At 40.8% G+C, this 19,928-nt stretch overlaps 1 protein-coding gene across 2 annotated transcripts; it reads right to left on the bottom strand.

Moving 5' to 3' along the window:
• Positions 1-289: 289 nt before the first annotated feature.
• On the bottom strand, positions 290-19,726 carry SFPQ (splicing factor proline and glutamine rich). Of its 2 annotated transcripts, XR_005009632.1 has the most exons (12): positions 18,739-19,635; positions 17,735-17,923; positions 15,641-15,942; positions 15,218-15,313; positions 12,158-12,354; positions 11,977-12,061; positions 11,535-11,652; positions 11,095-11,140; positions 10,887-11,005; positions 1,889-1,933; positions 1,517-1,585; positions 290-393 (listed from the first exon to the last, which is right to left on the bottom strand). XR_005009632.1 is itself a non-coding variant. In XM_036747099.1 (10 exons), exons 1-10 carry the CDS (start codon positions 19,543-19,545, stop codon positions 8,334-8,336), a joined length of 2,094 nt encoding a protein of 697 aa, XP_036602994.1. In that variant the 5' UTR covers positions 19,546-19,726; the 3' UTR covers positions 6,938-8,333. The 2 variants fall into 2 exon arrangements, 1 of the variants encoding a protein (XP_036602994.1); XM_036747099.1 differs by lacking the exons at positions 290-393; positions 1,517-1,585; positions 1,889-1,933 and adding an exon at positions 6,938-8,468 and having other exon boundaries at positions 18,739-19,726.
• Between the last annotated feature and the right edge of the window lie 202 nt (positions 19,727-19,928).

Below are 19,928 nucleotides of genomic sequence, written 5' to 3'. Positions count from 1 at the left end.
GGGGTTCTCAATTTTAAAATGACATTCCTCTACCTTCACCAGTTGCAATGTACAGTATGTAGACACCAACTGCTAAGATGGTTTTAGAAATACTGTAAACAGCCATAAAGGTTCGAATGGATTTTTAAAACGTTGATGAACCGGGAAGCCTCATGGTTACTGGAAGTGATGCTGCTTTTGTGCCACCTAGCAGTGAGCTCTGGAACTGCCAGGGGCAATACTGGACCATGTGCTCTTGCCAACCATATTTACTAAAGCATGTTCTCTACTAAAAGCAGAACTACTAAGATATGGGTTTAAACTTTTTTTATTATTAAGAATTAATTTCTTCAATAATCCTGGCTCCTCTTCAGTGGTTTGTGAATTTCCAAAACACTGCTCCCTTCCTTGCTCCTGTAAATTCAAAAAAGGTATTATTATCCCAAAAGGCTTTAAAAACTATTAAATTACTAATGTGTCAAAGGACTCACTAAATATCAGCTAAAAAAAATGGCTAATACCAAAATATTAAGCTTCATGCACAGGAAAAGTTTTAGTACCAAATAATTAAGACAAGTGGCCAGTATTTCCTATATGCCACTAAGATTGACGGTACAAAATTACCAAAGTAGGAAAGCATCTTCTAATAGAGTGACCAAGTCCAGGATCACTGTTTCAACATCTTAGACTACTGAAGTTTCTCTCCATCCTGTATCAGTCTTTATCATATTCACCTTGTTCAAAAACCTCGAATGGCTTTCTACTGCCTTCTTAATACAATCTAAACTGCTTGGCCTTGCATTGTGAGTGTCTTTAACTGGTACTCAACCCTCGGTGACAAACCCTAGAGCTTGAGACTTATTCTACCTGTAAAAATTTCAACTTGCAAAGAACCTTCTCCCCTTTACTTCTGAACACATTATTTAAACAGCATTCCCAAGTAGCCATACTTTTTCCTACAGTTTAAATTTATAATGAAGAACAAAGACAAAGAATTTTTTCACAGTACCTTAGTATTATGTGTATGCTTGGGGGGGAGGCCCTCGGGGTAGGGGGTGCAGAACTGGGACCTAACTGGCACAAAAATCAATTTTAACTGTCTTCTACAACCTCTTGGTGTATGTCGAGGACAAGAATAAGAAATCTGAAATAAGTCCTCATTTTAAAAACCATAATTATGTTCCCAGAAATAAGGAGAGAAAAAGATTAATTTGGAGTTTCATTTCAAATTATGACAAAGACAAGGCAATCACTATAACAAAATCAAACAAATAGGCATTTCTTAAAAGCACCCATTATCAGGCTCTGTGCTACAGAATCAAAAAGTGCCTACTGTGTTCCAGATACATAAAAATGCAAAAAACAGTTCCCACTGCCCCCAAGAAGCTTACAATCTAGTAATAAAAAAAAGCAAAGATGCTAATTTTGATAAGATTTCCTTTTACATTATGCATTTATGATGACTCCCCAAGTCAGGGACTCAGCAAAGTTGCTGCCTTTTCAGAAAATTAGGTGATATAACACACCTTCAACTCACCTATTTATCAATTCCTTGGGTGTGTAACCACGGCTTACGCTCTGGATGTGCTCAAGTTGTACTGGAAGACTGAAACCAAAAGGGTAATATTAGTCACTAAGCACAAACAAGTCATTATAAAAATATTACTTCCTAGATCTTGAGAGCAGCAAAGGAGGACTTAAGCAGAAAAGCCCTTATCACTACCCCTAAAAATAGGTAAGTTTCTAATGACTAAAATGATTGCATGATTTAAGTTCTCCTAACCAAACAATGAAGACGAGTTCTCAGAACTTAAAGTTAATTATACCTTGAAAATCAGTAATTATCATATGTAATCAATAAACTTAAAAGACTTAATTGTTCCACAGTTCAAAAAGCAGGTAAACTTACCTCAATGGATGAGCACTGTTTTCAGCCTACACCAATCATTCTTACCTAAAGAATAATAAACAAAGTTATTATAAAAGCCAAAGATCCAGAAATGCTAGTAATTTCACAATTTAAAAGGTAAAAATTCCAGAGATAAAGACCGATAAATTGGGGGCAAATTATGGCATATGAAAATAGTAGGAGAAAGAAGCTTATGGGGCAGACAGTCTAGTTTACATAATTCTTGTAAAGATGATGTCCAAGAGTAGGCAACTGAATTAAAGAGTGCAGAACACTTCCTTTTAAATACAAAATCCTAAACTGCTACTTTCACCAGTCTGAGCACAATAAAGTTTGATTGCAACCCAAAATATACTATCCCTTATGTGAAGGTATGTGACAACTTTTACCCTAACGTCATCAAGCCCTGCTCTTTACTGTGAGAAAGCACCTTTCCTGTATTATCTTCCAGCATCAATCAGCCAGACTGACCAATCTCAGAAGAACCTGTTCAAGAGTACCCTCCCCACTTCAAGTCTGTGATACTTCAGCTGTTGCCACTTCATTCTGGACAGCTCCCTTCTCTCCCTCCCCTAAATCCTCACTGGGCTTTTATATTAGGGCAGACTAACAATGCCACTCCAAGGGAACCTGAGTAATACATAGCCTTCCTCATCAGAGGGGGAAGACATCCCATTCACAATGCAGGCCCACAGTGCACAAGAACAAGATCAGCCTTAATTCAAGTTCCAATTCCAAGCTTTTCTTCCTCCCTAATTCCCTGTTGCACATGTACCATTCATAAGGGATACTATATCTTTTTGCATCCATCCCCTCTCCAGATTGTCCTATTCTGTTCAGCCCCTTTCACCTTGGGGGGAGGGGAGAGAGAAGAGAGAACCAACTTTGTCAGCACTGGTGTTTTAAAGCAACATTTTATGTGATGGGTTTTTCAGATGACTGTGGGGTTTCCACAGTTAAGTCTTTTAATTGCCAATCATTATCTAGCAGCAATGACAGATGAAAAGGAGTAGTGAATCCTCCAGATTCTTTCCCTAGTAGGCAGCCATTTGAGAACTGCACTAGCTGACAGAGCACTGACATATCAGCTAAAGGCAAAATCAAATAAGGTCCAGAACAAACAGCATGGCTCTCCAGAAACGTCACATAACATTTTAGGGAAAGGAAATAAAACACAGGTCTTGCAAATCATGTCACTGCAGCTAACAATGATTAACAATAGGAGACATGCAACCCCCCCCATTAAAGCTAGAGTCCAAAACGAGTCACACGCATCTGTTTAAGTATTAGGGAAACTGCAACCATCATCCATACTTTGTATGTAGCTTTACAGTATTCTCAGTAAAAGCACCCGTTGTATTTCATCTTTCAAACAGCACCATTATCTTGTTTCCAAGGGCCTAACAAGTACTCAAATACATTCTGGCATCACACCTCTGAGCTTCAAATTGTTTAAATTTTAAAAGCACCAGTTCAGTTTTGAATGGTAATGTAAAACCATGAAATACAATGCAAACACCTTGGTATTTCCATTATTACTGAAACCCACTTATACCCAACTTTTTGGCTGAGATGTCTTAGTTTTGTTGTTGTTTTTGGGGAAGGGGGGGGACCTGCTGCACTGAGATTCACGTTTGATAGCTAAAGCAAATGGAAAACCACTTATGTCACAGGTTGCTTGTTCTGTAAGAGTAAAAACCCAATCAGTTTCAAGGATGAAGAACAAAGCAAAGTGATAAACCCCTTCAAGATGTTCCTTAAGTCCAAACTGTTATGTCAAGTATGTGCACTTAGAGCATACTGACTAATGAAAAATAAATCCTAAACTTAAAAACTCAAGCACTTGTGATACGGTAGCAAATATGGCCACCGATTTAACATTTTTTTTTCTATGCACAGAAAACCCCACAGTGTTAGAAGCCAGATTTAGTGACACTGATGTCACTTGCTGAGCAACAGAAATACAAGCTACATCATGTTACTACTACAGTGAGCTAAACTATTCATTAAGACATCAAAAGTACAGAAACTACTTGCTTGAATGGATTAGAAAGCAAAGTACAAATCTGTCTCCAGTTTGGAAACTTTGCTAATAATGAGCAAGCTATTTCACTAGGAAATACAATTGAAGAAAAATTCTCAAGTCAAGAAAAGTCTACACCAGCATTCGTGCAAAGTTGGCACAACTTTGCAGTTACAAAGCAGAAATCATGCCTGAAACCTGTTTCTTATGCATTAGCCAAGAACCAGTTCAGGGATTTAAGTTAAAACTTCAAATTCTAAAACACTGGATACAAGCTTAAGTCCATCCTTCCTAAACAGTGAAGGTGCTTTGAAGACTTGCATTTTCTGGCAATTGAGATTCGAACCATCACATTCCTAAAGCTAATCATAGCCAAGTTCACAAGACTGTTCTGAAGATTATTTTCACTCTACATCACGACGAGCTTTTTAAACTGGGAAACCATGATTCCCAGATTTTGTGCAACTGTTGGCAATTACTGGGAAGCCATGATTCCCAGATTTCGTTCAACTGTTGGCAATTACTGGGAAGCCATGATTCCCAGATTTTGTTCTACTATTGGCAAATGAACATGCCATACCAATGTCCTCCCACCCAACACCCCAGGGTTTGAATGTATATAGAAAGGTTTGGACATGCCACAAACTAGAGAACTGTTCACATTGGAAGATTTCCACTTGAACCCATTATTAACAAGCAGAGTTCCCAAGGAGCCCCCTTTTAAAAAAAACTGCACAATACAGTAAACTGTATTTTGTATCTTAGTTCACTTATGCTACAGAAATAGTTACACCAAGATGGTATAGTGAAAAGTCTACCCACGCTGACCTGGTCGGGTCATTGCGCTTCTACAGAAGACTACGACATGCTACAAAGACTGTTTCAAGATTCTAAGAGCACCCAACTGTGCCTAAGTATGGTTTTTTGGTTATGTATACCCTCTTTCCCAGAGCTGCAGTGTTCAATTTTATCTTCAGAGTTATACAAGGAAACCAAAGAAAGCCACACAACTGAGTCAGATACCAAGGCATCAGAGGTTTGCGGTTTTTATCTCAGAATTGCAATACAGCACTGAATTCTGCTTACATTACAGCTCTAACCCGAAACCCACGCAGTTTTGATGCGAGCTAACTTCAACATACAAGTGTTGGGTGCTGCACTGTAATTTCATTATCAGAAGTGTGATGTCAGAATGCCCACAGAATAAAAGTACATAGCAAGTCACCAAGTTAGATTATATTGCTTGTTACCTACCTGTGTGCAGTCGGCAATGAGAATCTTGGAGCAAGCAGGAATACTACATCCGGGTCCTAATGTCCATTGCCATTTGCGGTACTACGTTCCTCACAGTTACGCACTGCAGAAATGCTGGCTAAATGCAGTTATGTAGCAGGCCACTACTTGCACAATTGCAGTCCAAGAATACCAGAAAAACTTTCTGCCACAATAAAGTGGCTGCCAAGGAGAAGCCAAGAATCTAGATTTTAATCTACCATAAAATGCCACATAAAGTCTCTCACAGATGTAATGTTACAATTTCTCATAAATTGTAATCTGTTTATGTTAAATGGTATAATGCATCTATGCAGCTGTGGGATTATGTTCCTACAAGTTTAAAAAGGATGCTTAATGTACTAAGCAAAGAGGATTACAATTTCACGGGACAGTGTGTGCAAACATGTTAAGCTTATTTACTACATAACTGCTAAATCTACCCAGAGTTTGGGGTTTCTACAGAATGTAGTTTAAGAGGATTGAAGTATACTTAAAAATATGCTGCATAGAAAGCACCAGTGGTCCTCTTAAAGCCCAATCCAAATCAAAATTATGAGTAAGGGAGAAAAGTGAGAAGGGAATGAGAGAGTTGGGAAGGGGGGAGTATGTGAAAAAGTTGGTTTTTTTTTTAAGAGAAAAATGGCTAACAATGCCTAGTAAAAGATTAGAAACTACCAAATCCCAGTAATTATGGACTAAGCTAATCACCACCCTTCTCCAAACCCACGTGGATCAAGCTTTTAGAAAACTTCCTTTTAAAATGATTTAAATTCAAATTAGTTAAGGCTACCTTACACCTGTTTAGCACAAAGGTCTCAAAAGAACTTTTTGAAAGTCAATTTGAGCAGTTTACAACACTTAGTACACTGCTGTTAATGTGACAAGTCAAATGTCAGCTGAACTGAACAGTTTTTTGCTAAACTATGTTTAGCAATTTTACTGCCCAAGATAAGGATATCAAAAGCCACAACTCTCAGGTTATCCATTAGCATCCTTTACCACTCTTCAAAGGTACAGTACTACTTAAAAAGCTTATTTTAGGGTCTGTGCCAGCATCTCTTTTATAAAGAAAGGCATGTAATCTGAAAAATAAACTGAAACATTAATTTTACAGGCAGACTTCCCAATTCCCCCACCATCCCCCACCCCCCCCACAATCAAGTTCACCCTCTTTGGGTGTCCCATGAACACCCTCTGAATAGTTTATTTATTTATTAGTTGGGTCCTTACTACAATTCGACCAAGTTATATTGGGACTGCTTTCAAGCCAAGAGACATGTGTCCATAGAGAAGATCTCATGTGTCACTGACAGGGCAAAACTTCCTAACCTTTAGATATAATGGTAGAAAAAGTCAACTGCCCTCTTCCTTATAACTTGGTGGAGAATAGGAATAATGAGCATAAGATTAGCCAATATCAAAGAGTCTACCCTCAATTAAGCATATTGCATGTACCCAGTAACAACTAATATTTTGGTGACAAGACATGCTTTACTAGTGTTTACATTTGGGGACTTACTAACTCACCATTGCCCAAGTGCCCAATTATTTTAACAAAGGTCTGCCTTTATACACAGGCAAACTACAGAACTAAGCTTTAGCCTTTTAACAAAGGTTTGGCTTAGAATTTCACATTTGCCAATTAGTACCAAGGTGAGGAAAAGGGAGGAGGAAGAGGGAAAACAATACCATAGAACAGCTACATAATGTACAAGTTTTGAAATACATAACTAAGAACAGAGCCAAACCAGTCAAAGCAGGATGGTCATACCTCTGCTAATATATTTAACACTGGGAAATCAGGCTCCCAGCACTCACAGGCAACCAACTACATTAAAATTACATCATGAGATACTCTAGAGTGAAAGATTCAATGAAGTTGACAATTAACTGGCAACACCATCGAAACACTCAAAAAGCTTTAAAAGGGAGTAACATTTGTACTGTGTAGCATGAGCTATGCCCTCCAGATTTAGTGCTACTTTATACTGATACACCAAATAGCAACTATAGGGGTATCTGCCAGATCTACAATTCAATACACTTAATTTACAGCCCTGGATGTAATCACCACTAGCTCTCAGAAAGGAGAACTGCTAGGTTCTTGAAGCTTCTAGGTTTAGTATTCCTATGCTGTATTTTGCCCAACAGAAGTAGCACAAGGAGCTGTAAGTTACAGAGTACAAATTTGTATGGATCTCCCTGCTTTAGTTCATTCAACTACCTTGCAGCTTTCTCTGGTAGGTTAACTATTTCAGGCAGAACACACATTCCCTGTTTATAAAGCCACTTAAAAGTAATGCATGAAAGTCTTCACATTTAACAATCTTTAATTTGGAAGAGAAGTCAATACAAGCCATTCTTTAGGGTTTGGTCTTGGGGTAAAAGGAGGGGTGAAATGACCTATTTTTTTTCCAACTTTAAAAACTACCAAGCACAGGGTTAAAGTCATAGATAGGGCTATTTAAAAAAACTCAGCCAGCCCACCCTCCTCCCCCCATCAACAGTTCTAAAACCCATTCCACAATCTTGATACATATTCCTGCAGAAGATTTACAGTTCTGCTTCAACTTATATCACCATCTCCAATACTCAAGATAGCTTATCCTCATTGCTGTGGAATATGTAATGCACAGCAAGCAAATTATTACTATTCTTTCAGTAACCGTTACTTCTTTAAAACTAGACCCATTTGTGGAAAGAAAACCTGCCTCTAAATATATCTTCCCACAAAGAAAAATGCCTTTTCAAAGGCCAAGAGTCTTAAACTTGCAAGGTGTATTCCCTAACCTAATATGATAGAAGCATGAATGGCAAAATTAAAGATCAAATTTATAGCTAGTTTTTTCTATTTATTTGAAGCACAGTAAAAAAAATTGGTACACTTTGGGAATTCAGTGGCACAAGGTACACTGCCATAACTTTAGGGACGTTATACATCAAAAAAAAGCTAGATTTTCTCCCTTTTTGAAACACTGCATTACATAATTTTACTCGCCCAAACAGACCATTTACAAATATTAGGTCAATAAATTTCTAACATCCATAAAAATGTAGCTTTCTTACTAAAATGCAAGAATTAAAAAGATCGGTGTCTAAACAAGAAAAGACAAAAAACAAACTGGAATGAAAGCCTAGGTATCACATCTAAAAACGGGGCTTTTTGTTTGGGCCTTCATATTCTTCTCTCCCTCTACCATATCCTGGAGTTCCAGGTCCCATTCCTCTAGGGCCCTGCCCACCCACAGGCCCAGCTCCTCCCTGCCCAAAGCGCTCAGTACGCTATTGGAACAGTAATTAACAGTTCATTATATGTAGTTGATGTCCATGTGTGTTAAGTAAATATTTTTAGAAGGTTCCGTAGTCAACGTTCGTCGATACAATCACCATTGAGTCGATCCACAGGTACCGGGAACATAGAAAGGAAAAAAGGGTAATTTGAAAATTAGTTTATGGTAATACATGCCTTGAGGTATGTTCCCACTTGATCCATTCTCATACACCTGTGTTTCAAAGAACAGATCTTCCCTGTAGTGCTAAAAAATTTAAGCATTAGTGCAGATGTGAATACCCATTCCAAAATGAGTTCTAGAAATTTTCACACCTCATTAACCCAGAGAAAGGCTTGCATACTCAAGGTCTGAGCAGAGATATTTAGTTGACTCCAGTCAATTTCCAAGAAAGCCTAACCAGAAAGATTCAATTCACTCAGTATGAGTTGACATGAAAGGCCTACTCACCAGTTAGTGGCATGTGCTGCATTAGAGACCTTGTGCTTTTCGAGATGGGCTTAAGACAGATCTGCTGACTAAGCTGCAGATGTCTTAAAAGGTTGAAAGTTTTAATACAGTGCTACTGGACTACAAAAAGAAAAAGCATAAGAGACTAATGGATTTAATGATTTAACCTAACCAGCACAGTAAGTAACTTAATAAAAACTTGTTGCCATATTCTCACTTCAGAGCCATAGCTACATAGCCAGATACAATTTCACAGTACTGTCTGACTATTTCAAGTTAACTAAAGACACAGGAGTGATGTGCATCCATTAAACAACCCAACATTTCCCCAGGTCTTGTGCAAGTCCACTTCAAGACTTCGCTGTGACTTCAAGGCTTTATTGGCATCTCCCACACCGCTCTACCAACAAGCCCAAATGACTGCGATAAAGCAGTGAGTTCAAGACTGCATCTAGTGTCAGGTATTTTTGTACTAAATAAAAAGGGTAGTGACTGAACAAAGCAGTAGCCCCTTCTATGGTTACAGGAGCACGGAAGCCTAACTTGTTTAGAGTTGCGTATCAAATAAAATTAGATGTCAACTACTGTCCCACCAACTATTAAAAATAGAGTAGAATCAGTATTTACTGGTTCTACAACTAATACCAACAACTAAGAAAAGAATCTTTCGAAATACTAAAAGAGATATTGAGAAAACTGGCTTCAATTCTTCCAAGTAGTGGACTGTCAAAATCAGTAAGGTTTTCTGGCTTTTTGTGATTAATTTTAATTACAGCTAAGAACACAGGAGCTGCCATTAAGTGACATGTGTTACCATGAGCTATATGGAACACAGAACCTTGTCCACAGGGACTGAGTATCAAATTTTTGCTACAAACATCACAGGCACCTTTATTAGCACTTTAGTAAACAGTATGAAGGTGCACTGTTTTACTAAAGCCACTCAAAATGTTAAACTCAAACACTGAAATCTTTTTATTCTCAAAAGGCCATAAACAAATTATCAAAGGCCATAAATCTAAACTGACTTCCTCAAGTTATATATTTCATTTTAATGTAAAGAGATGATTCTGGTAAGCCACAGAAGCTCACCATAGCCCAAGTCCTATGAAAAGTGATCTCAAAGATTCCTGGAATTATTTAAAATCATCCTCTAAACCCTTCTAATGCCACAGTGCACTTTATAAGGATGGTGAAAGCCTAATGCAACCACTCAAACCAGTTCAAATTATTATTCCCAAGCATTCTTGTAAGCTATCAGTAGTTAAAACTATATTACGATAGCATCAAGAGGGCTCAGATCAAGAGCACACAATTAGTATGTTAAATAATCTATAGTCTTTAAATGTACCCTTGAACAAAATGGAGATGTAAGTTGAATTAAGAGGCTGTAACCACAGACAGACCAAACAAGTGGGAAACGACGAGTCAGAACACAATCAGAATTCCCTTGTCATATGATAGAAGACACAGCAAATAGAGGCCAGAGTCCTATCACTAAAACATGCCTAAAGCTTCAAACTATGATTCTAATGCATATGGCAAATACCAGCTTAAAAAAAATGATACTTTGCCATGTGATTACTCCCACTTAGATATAGAGTAATCTGGTATGTTCACTAACACTAGGTAGGAATTTGGGGTTGCCACGCACTAAATCAAAAGTGCATCAGCAACAGAATGCAGAACTTCAAACCTATTTAAATGCCAAGAAAACTGCAAATATTCCAGAAAGCCTATTTCCGATTCCCTTATTGGCAACCTTATCTTCAGCTAAGTTACCACACAGCTGAAAAAGCTTGCTATGTATATATGCATCGCCACACTAATCTTCCATATCACTATTTACAAAGACTAGGGGTACTAAGAAAGTTCAAAGTCATCTGCTTTAAAAAAAATTTAAAATAAAAAAAGGTGAAAATGAGAAATTCCCACATTAAGTCCCCACAAGATACATTACCATGTCACTTCCCATCATGGAACTACTCAGGGCTGTTGGTGGAACTCCAGGGCTGGCCTCATAACCTATGCCACCACCACCTAAAGGTGGAAATTTCTGGCTTCCTGAGCCATAGGGATCTAAGAAACAAAAACACTGGTTATAATTTGAACCCAATTACTCAAGTCAACTAATGTTTTTTAAACAAATACACATTTTCAATTTTTACCTCCCATGTTCATTGTTCCTGCACCCATTCTTATCTCTCTCTCGCGCTGTAAGGAAAATATGTAATAGTTACAAATATGCAAAAAACACTAACTTTTCAAATTCCAGTACTAAAGAAAACATACAATACAGTAGGACAGGAGTTATAGAAATTTAGTTACAGATAAATCACCACGTCAAATGTTAACTTTCATTCCAAGATCTATAGAATAGATACTTCTCCTTTCCCCCATTTTAGTTACCTTTTGGCAATCCATAATGGTTAAAGAACAGAAGTTAAGCCTACTTTGCCTACTGAACACTTAAAGCCAAAACTCCCCATAAAAGATTAGGTTAGGCAAGAGTCTGAAAGTACAAAATAAAAACATATAAATCTTACTCCATACTTCTATTACTCTGGTTCACAGGTATACCAATTTTTAACAATCTCCAAACACTTACAGGATCCATGTATCCCATCCGACTATAACTTTCTTCTCTTTGGCGTCTCATTTGCTCTTCCATCTCACGTTGGCGAATCATCATTTCTTCTTCTCTTCTACGCCGTTCTTCCTCTTGCCTAGAAAAAAAAATGCACTTAATATTTTAAATCTCAAAAGCATTTACATGAACATTGAAGAGATCATATAAAAGTAAATATGATGGCTGTTTCACCATAGAGGGGAGTGAAGAAGGGAGAGGGAAAAGTCAGAAAATTGAGCTGACCACTGGCTCTGCCATTGAACTAATGGTATAAAACACCAGACAAGCCATTCAAACCTCTTGTGCCTCAGCTCAGTTGTAAAATAGGAGCAATTCTTTCCACTATCTCTTTGGTTGCTAAGTAATGTATCAAATTGTTTGAATAAGGACAGATCTACTTAGAACTACAAACAAATCCTACCTTAACTGTATTTCTTTACGTTTCTGCATTTCTTGATTGTGAAGTTCCTCCATCCGTCTCAGCTCTTCTTGACGCCTCATTAGATCTAGGTATTTTAAAAATTAAATTTTTTCCCATTAATGCAGTCAATACACAAATTAAGCAGGACCACTTAAATTTGACCCCAGACGAGGACACTTACCCTGGCGTAAAAGATTTGCCTGATGCTCATGATATGCATCTTCCATTTCACTTTCCAGTTTGTCTTTTGCATCTTTCATGTTTTTCTCAACCTGCTCCCTTTGCTGCTTTTCCATTTCATCTAAAGACTTCCATCTCTGGGAATATTCAAACTCAAAGGTGCCATGCTGAGCAAAACGTGGAGGGTTCTCTCTCTCCCTGAAAATTGCGTTTAAGTTTGTCAAGTCATTTTGTAGATGCAATGTATGATTTGGAAAACTTATCAGAGCTTATATTAATGATCATCATTCAACAGACAGAGTAAGATTTAGCAACCAGGCAATATTTAAGTGTCAGCTCTTTCTCATTCACCTTCCTCACAAATGAACATATGTTGATCTTAAGAAATTTGCACTACGTGCTAAGAAAACAGGCAATGACAGATCCGCAACACAGCATCAATCACCACACACAAAAAGATCCACTGATGAAGGGGGTAGTCAATCACCTCTGGAAGAGGACAGAAACCAAAGTCAGAGGTGCGGGGGCAAATATGGTTCTAAGCGTGTGCTAGGGCACGATCAACAGAAAAAATAAAACATAAATTATTAGTTCCTAGCAAAGACATCTTACAGAGATCAGGGTCAGAGTAAAAGAAATAGCTCAATTGAAGTAAAGGAGATGTTCCAAAAGGGAAATGGGAATAACAAGAAACTTTCTGTTAAAGTTTAAGTACTGTGGACAAGAAGTACTTGTACTAAAAAAAAAACATTTATCCCTCTCTTTTTTGCACTTGGGCAGTAACAGCCTATGCTTAAATGCTGTCAGAAGTAAAAACCTGCCCTTCTACTTTTGGAAAACCCACTTGCCTTCTCTACAACTTCAAAGAATTCTTGGCTAAACATTTCCAATTCTTTTAACCCATTTCCATACCAGGTTCATGGTTACCCTCCTCTAGATGCACTTCAGCTTCTCAAAGCCTTTCATAAAAGGTAGCACACCAAACAATAGAGTACTTCTGATATGATCTGCTCAGGACAATTTTATAGACTGTAACTTCTACTATGAACACTATCCTCCTACTGATGCAGCCTAAGACTATAGCACTTTTTTCTATCACACTGCTAAATCATATTTTTACTCAATTTACAATCCACCATAAGCCCAAAGTTTTTCACATGAACTGCTGTCACCCCCTGTTCTTAGCTTGAGAACAAACAGCCTGCAAACTGTAGTCAGGGAGTTTGGCTTGGTGGAGATGGAGACATGTGGACTAGTTATAAGATTAGATAAAATTTAAAACCAGTTAAATGACCAGACTCACAATAGCTAGTTATCAAGGGTTCCAACTTGACCAGTTCTCCAGTGGATCTGTTTTGATATCTATGCATGGTCCTATGTTACTTAACTTTATCCATCCTGCTTAATTTTTATCTATGATTTGGATAATGATAAAAATGACAAGGTCATCAAATTTCCACTGAAACAGGACAGCCCATGAAATGGAAGACAAGATCCAAAGATAACATGAAAGGTAGCTTAACTGGGCTGAACCTAAAAATATCAAATTTGATAAGGATTTATGTAATGTAAAATTTTTACCCCAAATTTAAAAATTCCACAACTACACCATGGGGAGAAACTGGCTGTCTGGAAAAAAAAACTCCGAGTTTAAATCAAGATTACAAAATTAATGAAATCAGCAGTGTAATTAATGTAGAGGCCAAAAAGCTAATATATCCTTGGGCTGCAGATTCCAGGAATGAGGAAGTACAAATCTTTCTGTACCCTGGTTTTGTTAGATCTCATCTGGAGTCTTGTGCTCCATTTTTGGTCACAAATGTTTGAGGGCATTGATACATTGAAAAGTCCAGAAGAAAGCAATCTGGACAGTGAAAAACTTTGAAACCAGATTAATTGAAGCTAATGTGAAAGTCTAGCCTGGAGAAGAAAAGAATCAGGAGAGACATAAGTGAAGGGCTGGCAAATCAAATTAGGATTTGTTTCGTTTGGCCCTAGAGGGCAGAAATAGGGACAATGGGTAAAAATTTACGAAGAATCAAATGCAGATTTGACATGAGACAACTTCCTCAGTAATTGGAACTGTGGAAAAGTTACAGCAAAAGCCTGTCTCAAAGCTTTCAGTTACCTCTGGTTTCCCTATCTTTGGAAATGTTCAAACAGAGGCTGGACATCACACACCCCACCCCACCCCCAACTTGTCAGGTGCCTTACAGTAGATTCTTTTTCACATATGAGTTAGACTAGATGGCTGGCTGTTCCTGTATTTCTTGTAGCAGTTTCTAATACCTCAGAGTGTTAATTCTTTAAGAGCAAGACTGTTTTTGCCTTTGCATTTCCCAATGCTCAGCGTGGTGTCTAGCACACAGTAAGAACTCAGTGCTTGTTGATACTCTACAATTTGAACCTAAGCAGTGACTAGATAGATGGCTACTGAGGTCCTTTTCCAACAGTCAAATCCTTAGATTCTTTGTATTCCTTTTAGTTGAGGGGGGAGGGAGGTTAGATGACTACTGAGATTGTTTTCAACTCTCATTTCTATAAAGGATTATTTTTTGTTTTTTAAATTGGAGAGTAAAACTATTCTAATTTCACCTGGGGCTTATTATCCTAGTCTGATTTGATCATCCATATCAGATATCAGATCTCCAGGTTAGTCCACTTATTAAAGTGGGTCTGGATACAACTATAATTAAAAACCATCCCTTTAAAAAAAAAAGAACTACCTAGAATTTTGCCAGCCAAGTCTATAGTTTGATTCCATTTCCCACCTTTTGAAAAAGGAAAATAACATATTCCTCCATTAAAGTAACATTTCAGTGCCTCTGTGATATACAAGAGACCCTAAGCTCGTGGAAAGCTTTTATTTAGGGACTCTGAAACACAAGGCTTTTGAAGGAAAAAAAGATCAATTGTCTACTACTAATGACTGAGCCACCAGTGAGCGTTTTTTTTAGAGCCACTACAACCCATGAAACTAAACTGTCCTGTAAGGCACAGAGATATATTCTGAGGAAAATCACAATCCTTTTGAAACATTCAAGTATAAAATAGCTCTTACTTTTGATACATTGGATTCTTCTGTGCAAGCTTTTCAGGAAGACCATCTTCATCATCTAGTTGCTCAAGTGGTTCCACAATGACTGGACGAGGAGTTCTAATGGGGAAAAAAAATAGTACCCAAGTTTATTCAGTTTTCCATACCCACTTTAGATAAAAACCATACACTAGTAGTACAAAACTCAAATAGAACCAGTGACCACTAAATCATATATAAGGATCCTTGCAGGCCACAATGACTTAGAAAATCATTATTTTAACATTTATCCATGTTTTACTGTAGTTATTTTGTTAAAGATGTCCCAAATACTGTTTAAACTGATTCAAGTTATACTGAAGGAACCTTGTGGACCATGTTTGACATCTCTGTGCTACACATCCATATACTAAATTTAAGAGAACTTAAAAATTTGATATAGCTTACGTTGTCAACAAAAACACTCCTTCACTGCATCGTTCAAATGCTTTTCTTGCAGCTGGCTTAGAAGCAAATTCAACAATGCCTTTTCCTGTAGATCTTCCTCGATCATCAACAATTACGACAGCCCTTTCAATAGGTCCAAATTGGCTGAATGCTTCTTCTAATAATTCATTGGAAACATAGGGTGAAAGATTTCGTACAGAGAGGGCAGCAGCATGTGTGGCAAAACGAACACGAAGTTGTCGCCCTCTCATGGGTGTATCATCAAGTTCTGCTTTTGCAATTTCCGCCAGGGCTCTAGATTCCTGAAATTATCAAACATGTGAATCTAAGTTAAAAACTTTGGATTTGACCTAATGTTGAATTGGGGATAAATTATTTCCCAAGGATAAAGGTGAAAAAAGGGATTTTCTATGGAAGAACATACCGATCTAGGTGGGAGTCAAATGACCCTAGCCAGAACTTTGAGACCAAGGTTTGCCATCTGTATGATTTCACTTCTTTAGAGCTGTGTACTTGTCTTAAGAGTTGTGTACAAGTCTTAGGTTCCTAAGTCTTCAAATTTGGCCTCTGACACTACCAGGAGACTGGACACACAACACTTTGGTTTCTTTTTCTAATGAAACTGAGTTTAACTATAGCATCTACGCCAGGAAGTTGGTTGTGAAACTCATAGGAAAATGCACATAAATTGGTTTGCAAATTTTATGATATTATATAAAGGCCTGTTACTTATGTTATGCACCTCATATCTATGTACCAACTAGTATGCTATCTACTCCCAATGGCTCATTTTATGAGACTCACTCAAAGGTGCTGGTGGAACATGAAGTTTATATGAACATGGCAGTACCAGTCTTCATAGAAATCTACTCTAGGTTAAGTAATGTTGATACAGCAATTTCAAAGTTCACAAAATGCTTTAAACGCATTCTCATCTGATCTGCACAACTACTGTGCTCTTTTCTGTAGAAAATGACAAATCACCAAGCAAAATAATTTGCTCATGGTCACAATTCAATATTAGGTTGTATACAGGTCACTCCTAACAAAGTTCCAAGGCTTTTCCCATTAAATGAGGTTAAGTAAAACACTTTGCAAACCTGAAAGTGATATATAAATATAAAATGCTTTTACATCACAGTGCCACTCACAGATCATTACAAAAATACATTGGTGAATGGAAAAACGGGCTGTGCAGGCATAAGACAAAGAGGTTGTTTGGCAAAATGTCTATAACAAAAAGAAACAAGACTTTCCCCAAAACGGCATGTCATACCATGCACAAATATTTGTGTAACTATGATCTCCAATTTTATAAGCGAGAAGGATGAAGTACAGGAGATTTACACGACTTACTTGATCATGACCATAGAGCTAAAGGGGCAGAGCCTGGAGACCAACACTTGATTACAGAGCCTTCCATAACAGCACACTGCCTCTAGTGGGCCAGACTAAAACAGTCATGTTACAGAACATATTGAGGATGTTCACACCAGATATAACTGCCTGGGTACCAATAATATGTATGTTTTTAAGAAACGTTAGAAATATGCAGCACCAATTTCTGCTGACTTAATATTAAATATTTTATCAAAGATGCTGTGTGACCCACAGACCTCCAACTCTGTTTCCTCAAGGCTCGAAAGTTTGCATATAAACCTTGGCTGTGCTAGGCCATGTCAGTAAAACAACCCCTGCCAAGGTACCATTTGAGACAAAGACACAGTAAGGGCATGATTAAATATCACTTAGCTACAACCCTAAGCCAGGGGTGGGGAACCTGAGACCTCCAAGCCTGCTAAGGGGATTTGTTCTGTGAAGTTTGGATTCAGTCAAAGGGCCATACTCAAGGACCTAGAAGGCTACATGTGGCCTCCAAGCAGCAGGTTCCCCACTCCTGCCCTATACCATAAAGGGACTCCTATCTTTTAAGTGAATCAACACATGGAAATCAGACTTCTGGACTTGAGTATATCCCCATCCCACCCCCCAACCCCCAAGTCCTAAAGCCAAAATGAAAAACAAGAAATAGGATGATACATGTGTTGTATTGTATATACATTATTTTCTAGTGGCCAAAGAGTAGACACTCACCAGTTTGATGAAACCAAATCCTTTGCCTTTGTTGATAAAGACTTCACCAGGTTCTCCATATTTAGCAAATAATCTTTTAAAGTCTTCATCTGTAATATCAGCCGGCAGATTTCCAACAAATAACCTACAACGCTGTGTGTAAGTTTTCTCTCCGGGCCTCCTCAACAGAGACAAATTTGCTTTAAAACCCTAGAAAAAAGGAGGGTGGGGAGTTTTCGGTCAGAGGAAGTACCCACAAAATTAATAATAATTTATGTTTTTTCCAGACTTGCCAAGGAGGAAAGAAAACTTACTATGCATTAACTGTCACTCCCTCCTGCCCTTCCCGAAAAAATGCTATTTTCCCAACCAGGCACTAGCCCAGGGGGACATCCGCTTTATTTTTGCCTCCCGGTCGGTTTTCCTTCTTTCGTTCCGTTCCCCACGGGGGGGGGGGGGGGGGGGGGAGGGGGAAGCAGGCAGGAGGGTATAAGCGGTTACAAGACTACTCGGGGAGAAAACAAAAACAAACATCCAACAGAAATGGAATCTAACAGGCAGGGAAACAGAGGCAGGCCGGCGCGGTGCCTCGGCCGGGCCCAAGGCCCCACCTCCCCGGCCGCAGCCAGAGCCCGGGAAGGCCTGCAGCCGAGCTCCCCCCCTAGCTCCTCCTACTCCAACCAGCGCCATCTTACTCCACCATATCCCAGCCTCCCCCATTCCTCCCCAGCCTCACAAGGGCCCCATTAGGATCCATTACACCCTAAGGATGGAGAAAATGGCGCCGCCGCCGCGTTGCCGAACCACCGAGCGGGCTTCGTGCCCCCACCCCGGCCCCCGCCCCCGCCACGCGAGGCCCGGAGCGAGGCTGCTGGGGGGGGGGGGGGGAAGCCCCGCTCACGCATGCGCCGAGCATCCACCTCGCTGCCGACAAAATGGAGTCCGAGGCCTTGAGAGGGGGGAGGGGGAGAAGGAAAGTGAGCAGGATCGGGGTGGGCCGCCATTTTAACGCGCCGCTCACTCACCTCCGAGTCCGAGATCTTCTCCTCGCTGCGGCCCGCGGGCCCGCCCGGCGAGGGTCCCTGGTGATGGGGCGGTGGCGGCGGCTGCTGCTGGTGGTACGGCGGGTGATGCTGCCGGCCCCCTCGGGGCTCCCCGCCGCCCCGATGTGGTGGTTTCGGGTGTCCTCCAGGAGGAGTGAGGCCCGGCCCGCCAGGCTTCGGCCCTCCGGGCATCTTGCCTTTGGGCCCGCCAGGGCTCGGACCTGGCTTAGGCCCCGCGGCGCCCGGGGGCGGAGGAGGCGGGCCCCCGCTCGATCCGGAGGACACCGAGGCCGGCGTCGAAGAGGTCTGCGGAGGTCCCCCAGGAGGAGCCGACGGTCCGGATGAGGCCTGGGAGGCCGCAGAGCCTGGGCCCGGAGGCCCCCCCGAGCCCGGGGGCGGCGCGGACGGCGCGGAGACAGAGGCCGGCGCTGCGGTGCCCACCGTGGGTCCGGGGCTGCTGCCCGGAGGGAGACCTGGCTTCGGCGGGTCTGGCGACGAAGCCTGTTGCTGCTGCGCTGCCGCGGCTGCAGCCGCAGCCGCCGCCGCTGCAGCGGCCGCCTGTTGCGCTTGTTGCTGCGCCAGTACCTGCGCCGGAGGCGGCGGGATGGAGGGCTTGGGCCCTGTTTGGACCGGGCCTGGCCCAAGCGGCCCCCGGTTCTGGCTCAGGCCCATGCCCGGCGGGGGTGAACGGAAGTCATGGCTTAGGCCGCCGCCTCGCCCGCCTCCACCACCGCGTCGGTGGAAGCCGCCGCCGCCGCCCCCGCGACTCCGGAACCGGTCCCGGGACATGTCCGTGATCAGCGGGCGGGCGAGGCAAAAGCGGAGAAGTCGCTCGGGGAACGTGGAGGCCACCTTGCTGATCACAAAATGGCGGGGGACACAAGCGCCGCGCCGCCTTTGTCCTCCGTTTATATAGGCCGTCGGCTCTGAGCCCGCCCCTTGCGCTCCCAGACGGATGGCGAAATCAACCAATAGCAAGGGAGACGCACAATGACACGACGCCGTCCTCCCTTACTGGTTCGCTACTAAGGGGTGGGACCCGTGCCAGGACTGCTTCTGCGAACCAGCCAATGAACAGCAGAGGAACGGATTTCTGACTGCTGTGATTTGCTGGCGGAATTTGAATGAGCACTCGTGAGCGACTTGTGTGTCTGCGTGTAGCTTGGGATGGT

The sequence above is a fragment of the Trichosurus vulpecula genome, chromosome 2 (genome assembly GCF_011100635.1).
Source record: "Trichosurus vulpecula isolate mTriVul1 chromosome 2, mTriVul1.pri, whole genome shotgun sequence".
Lineage (NCBI taxonomy): Eukaryota > Metazoa > Chordata > Mammalia > Diprotodontia > Phalangeridae > Trichosurus > Trichosurus vulpecula.
The sequence above is the reverse complement of the archived record's forward strand: the minus strand, read 5'-3'. Positions and strand labels throughout refer to the sequence as shown.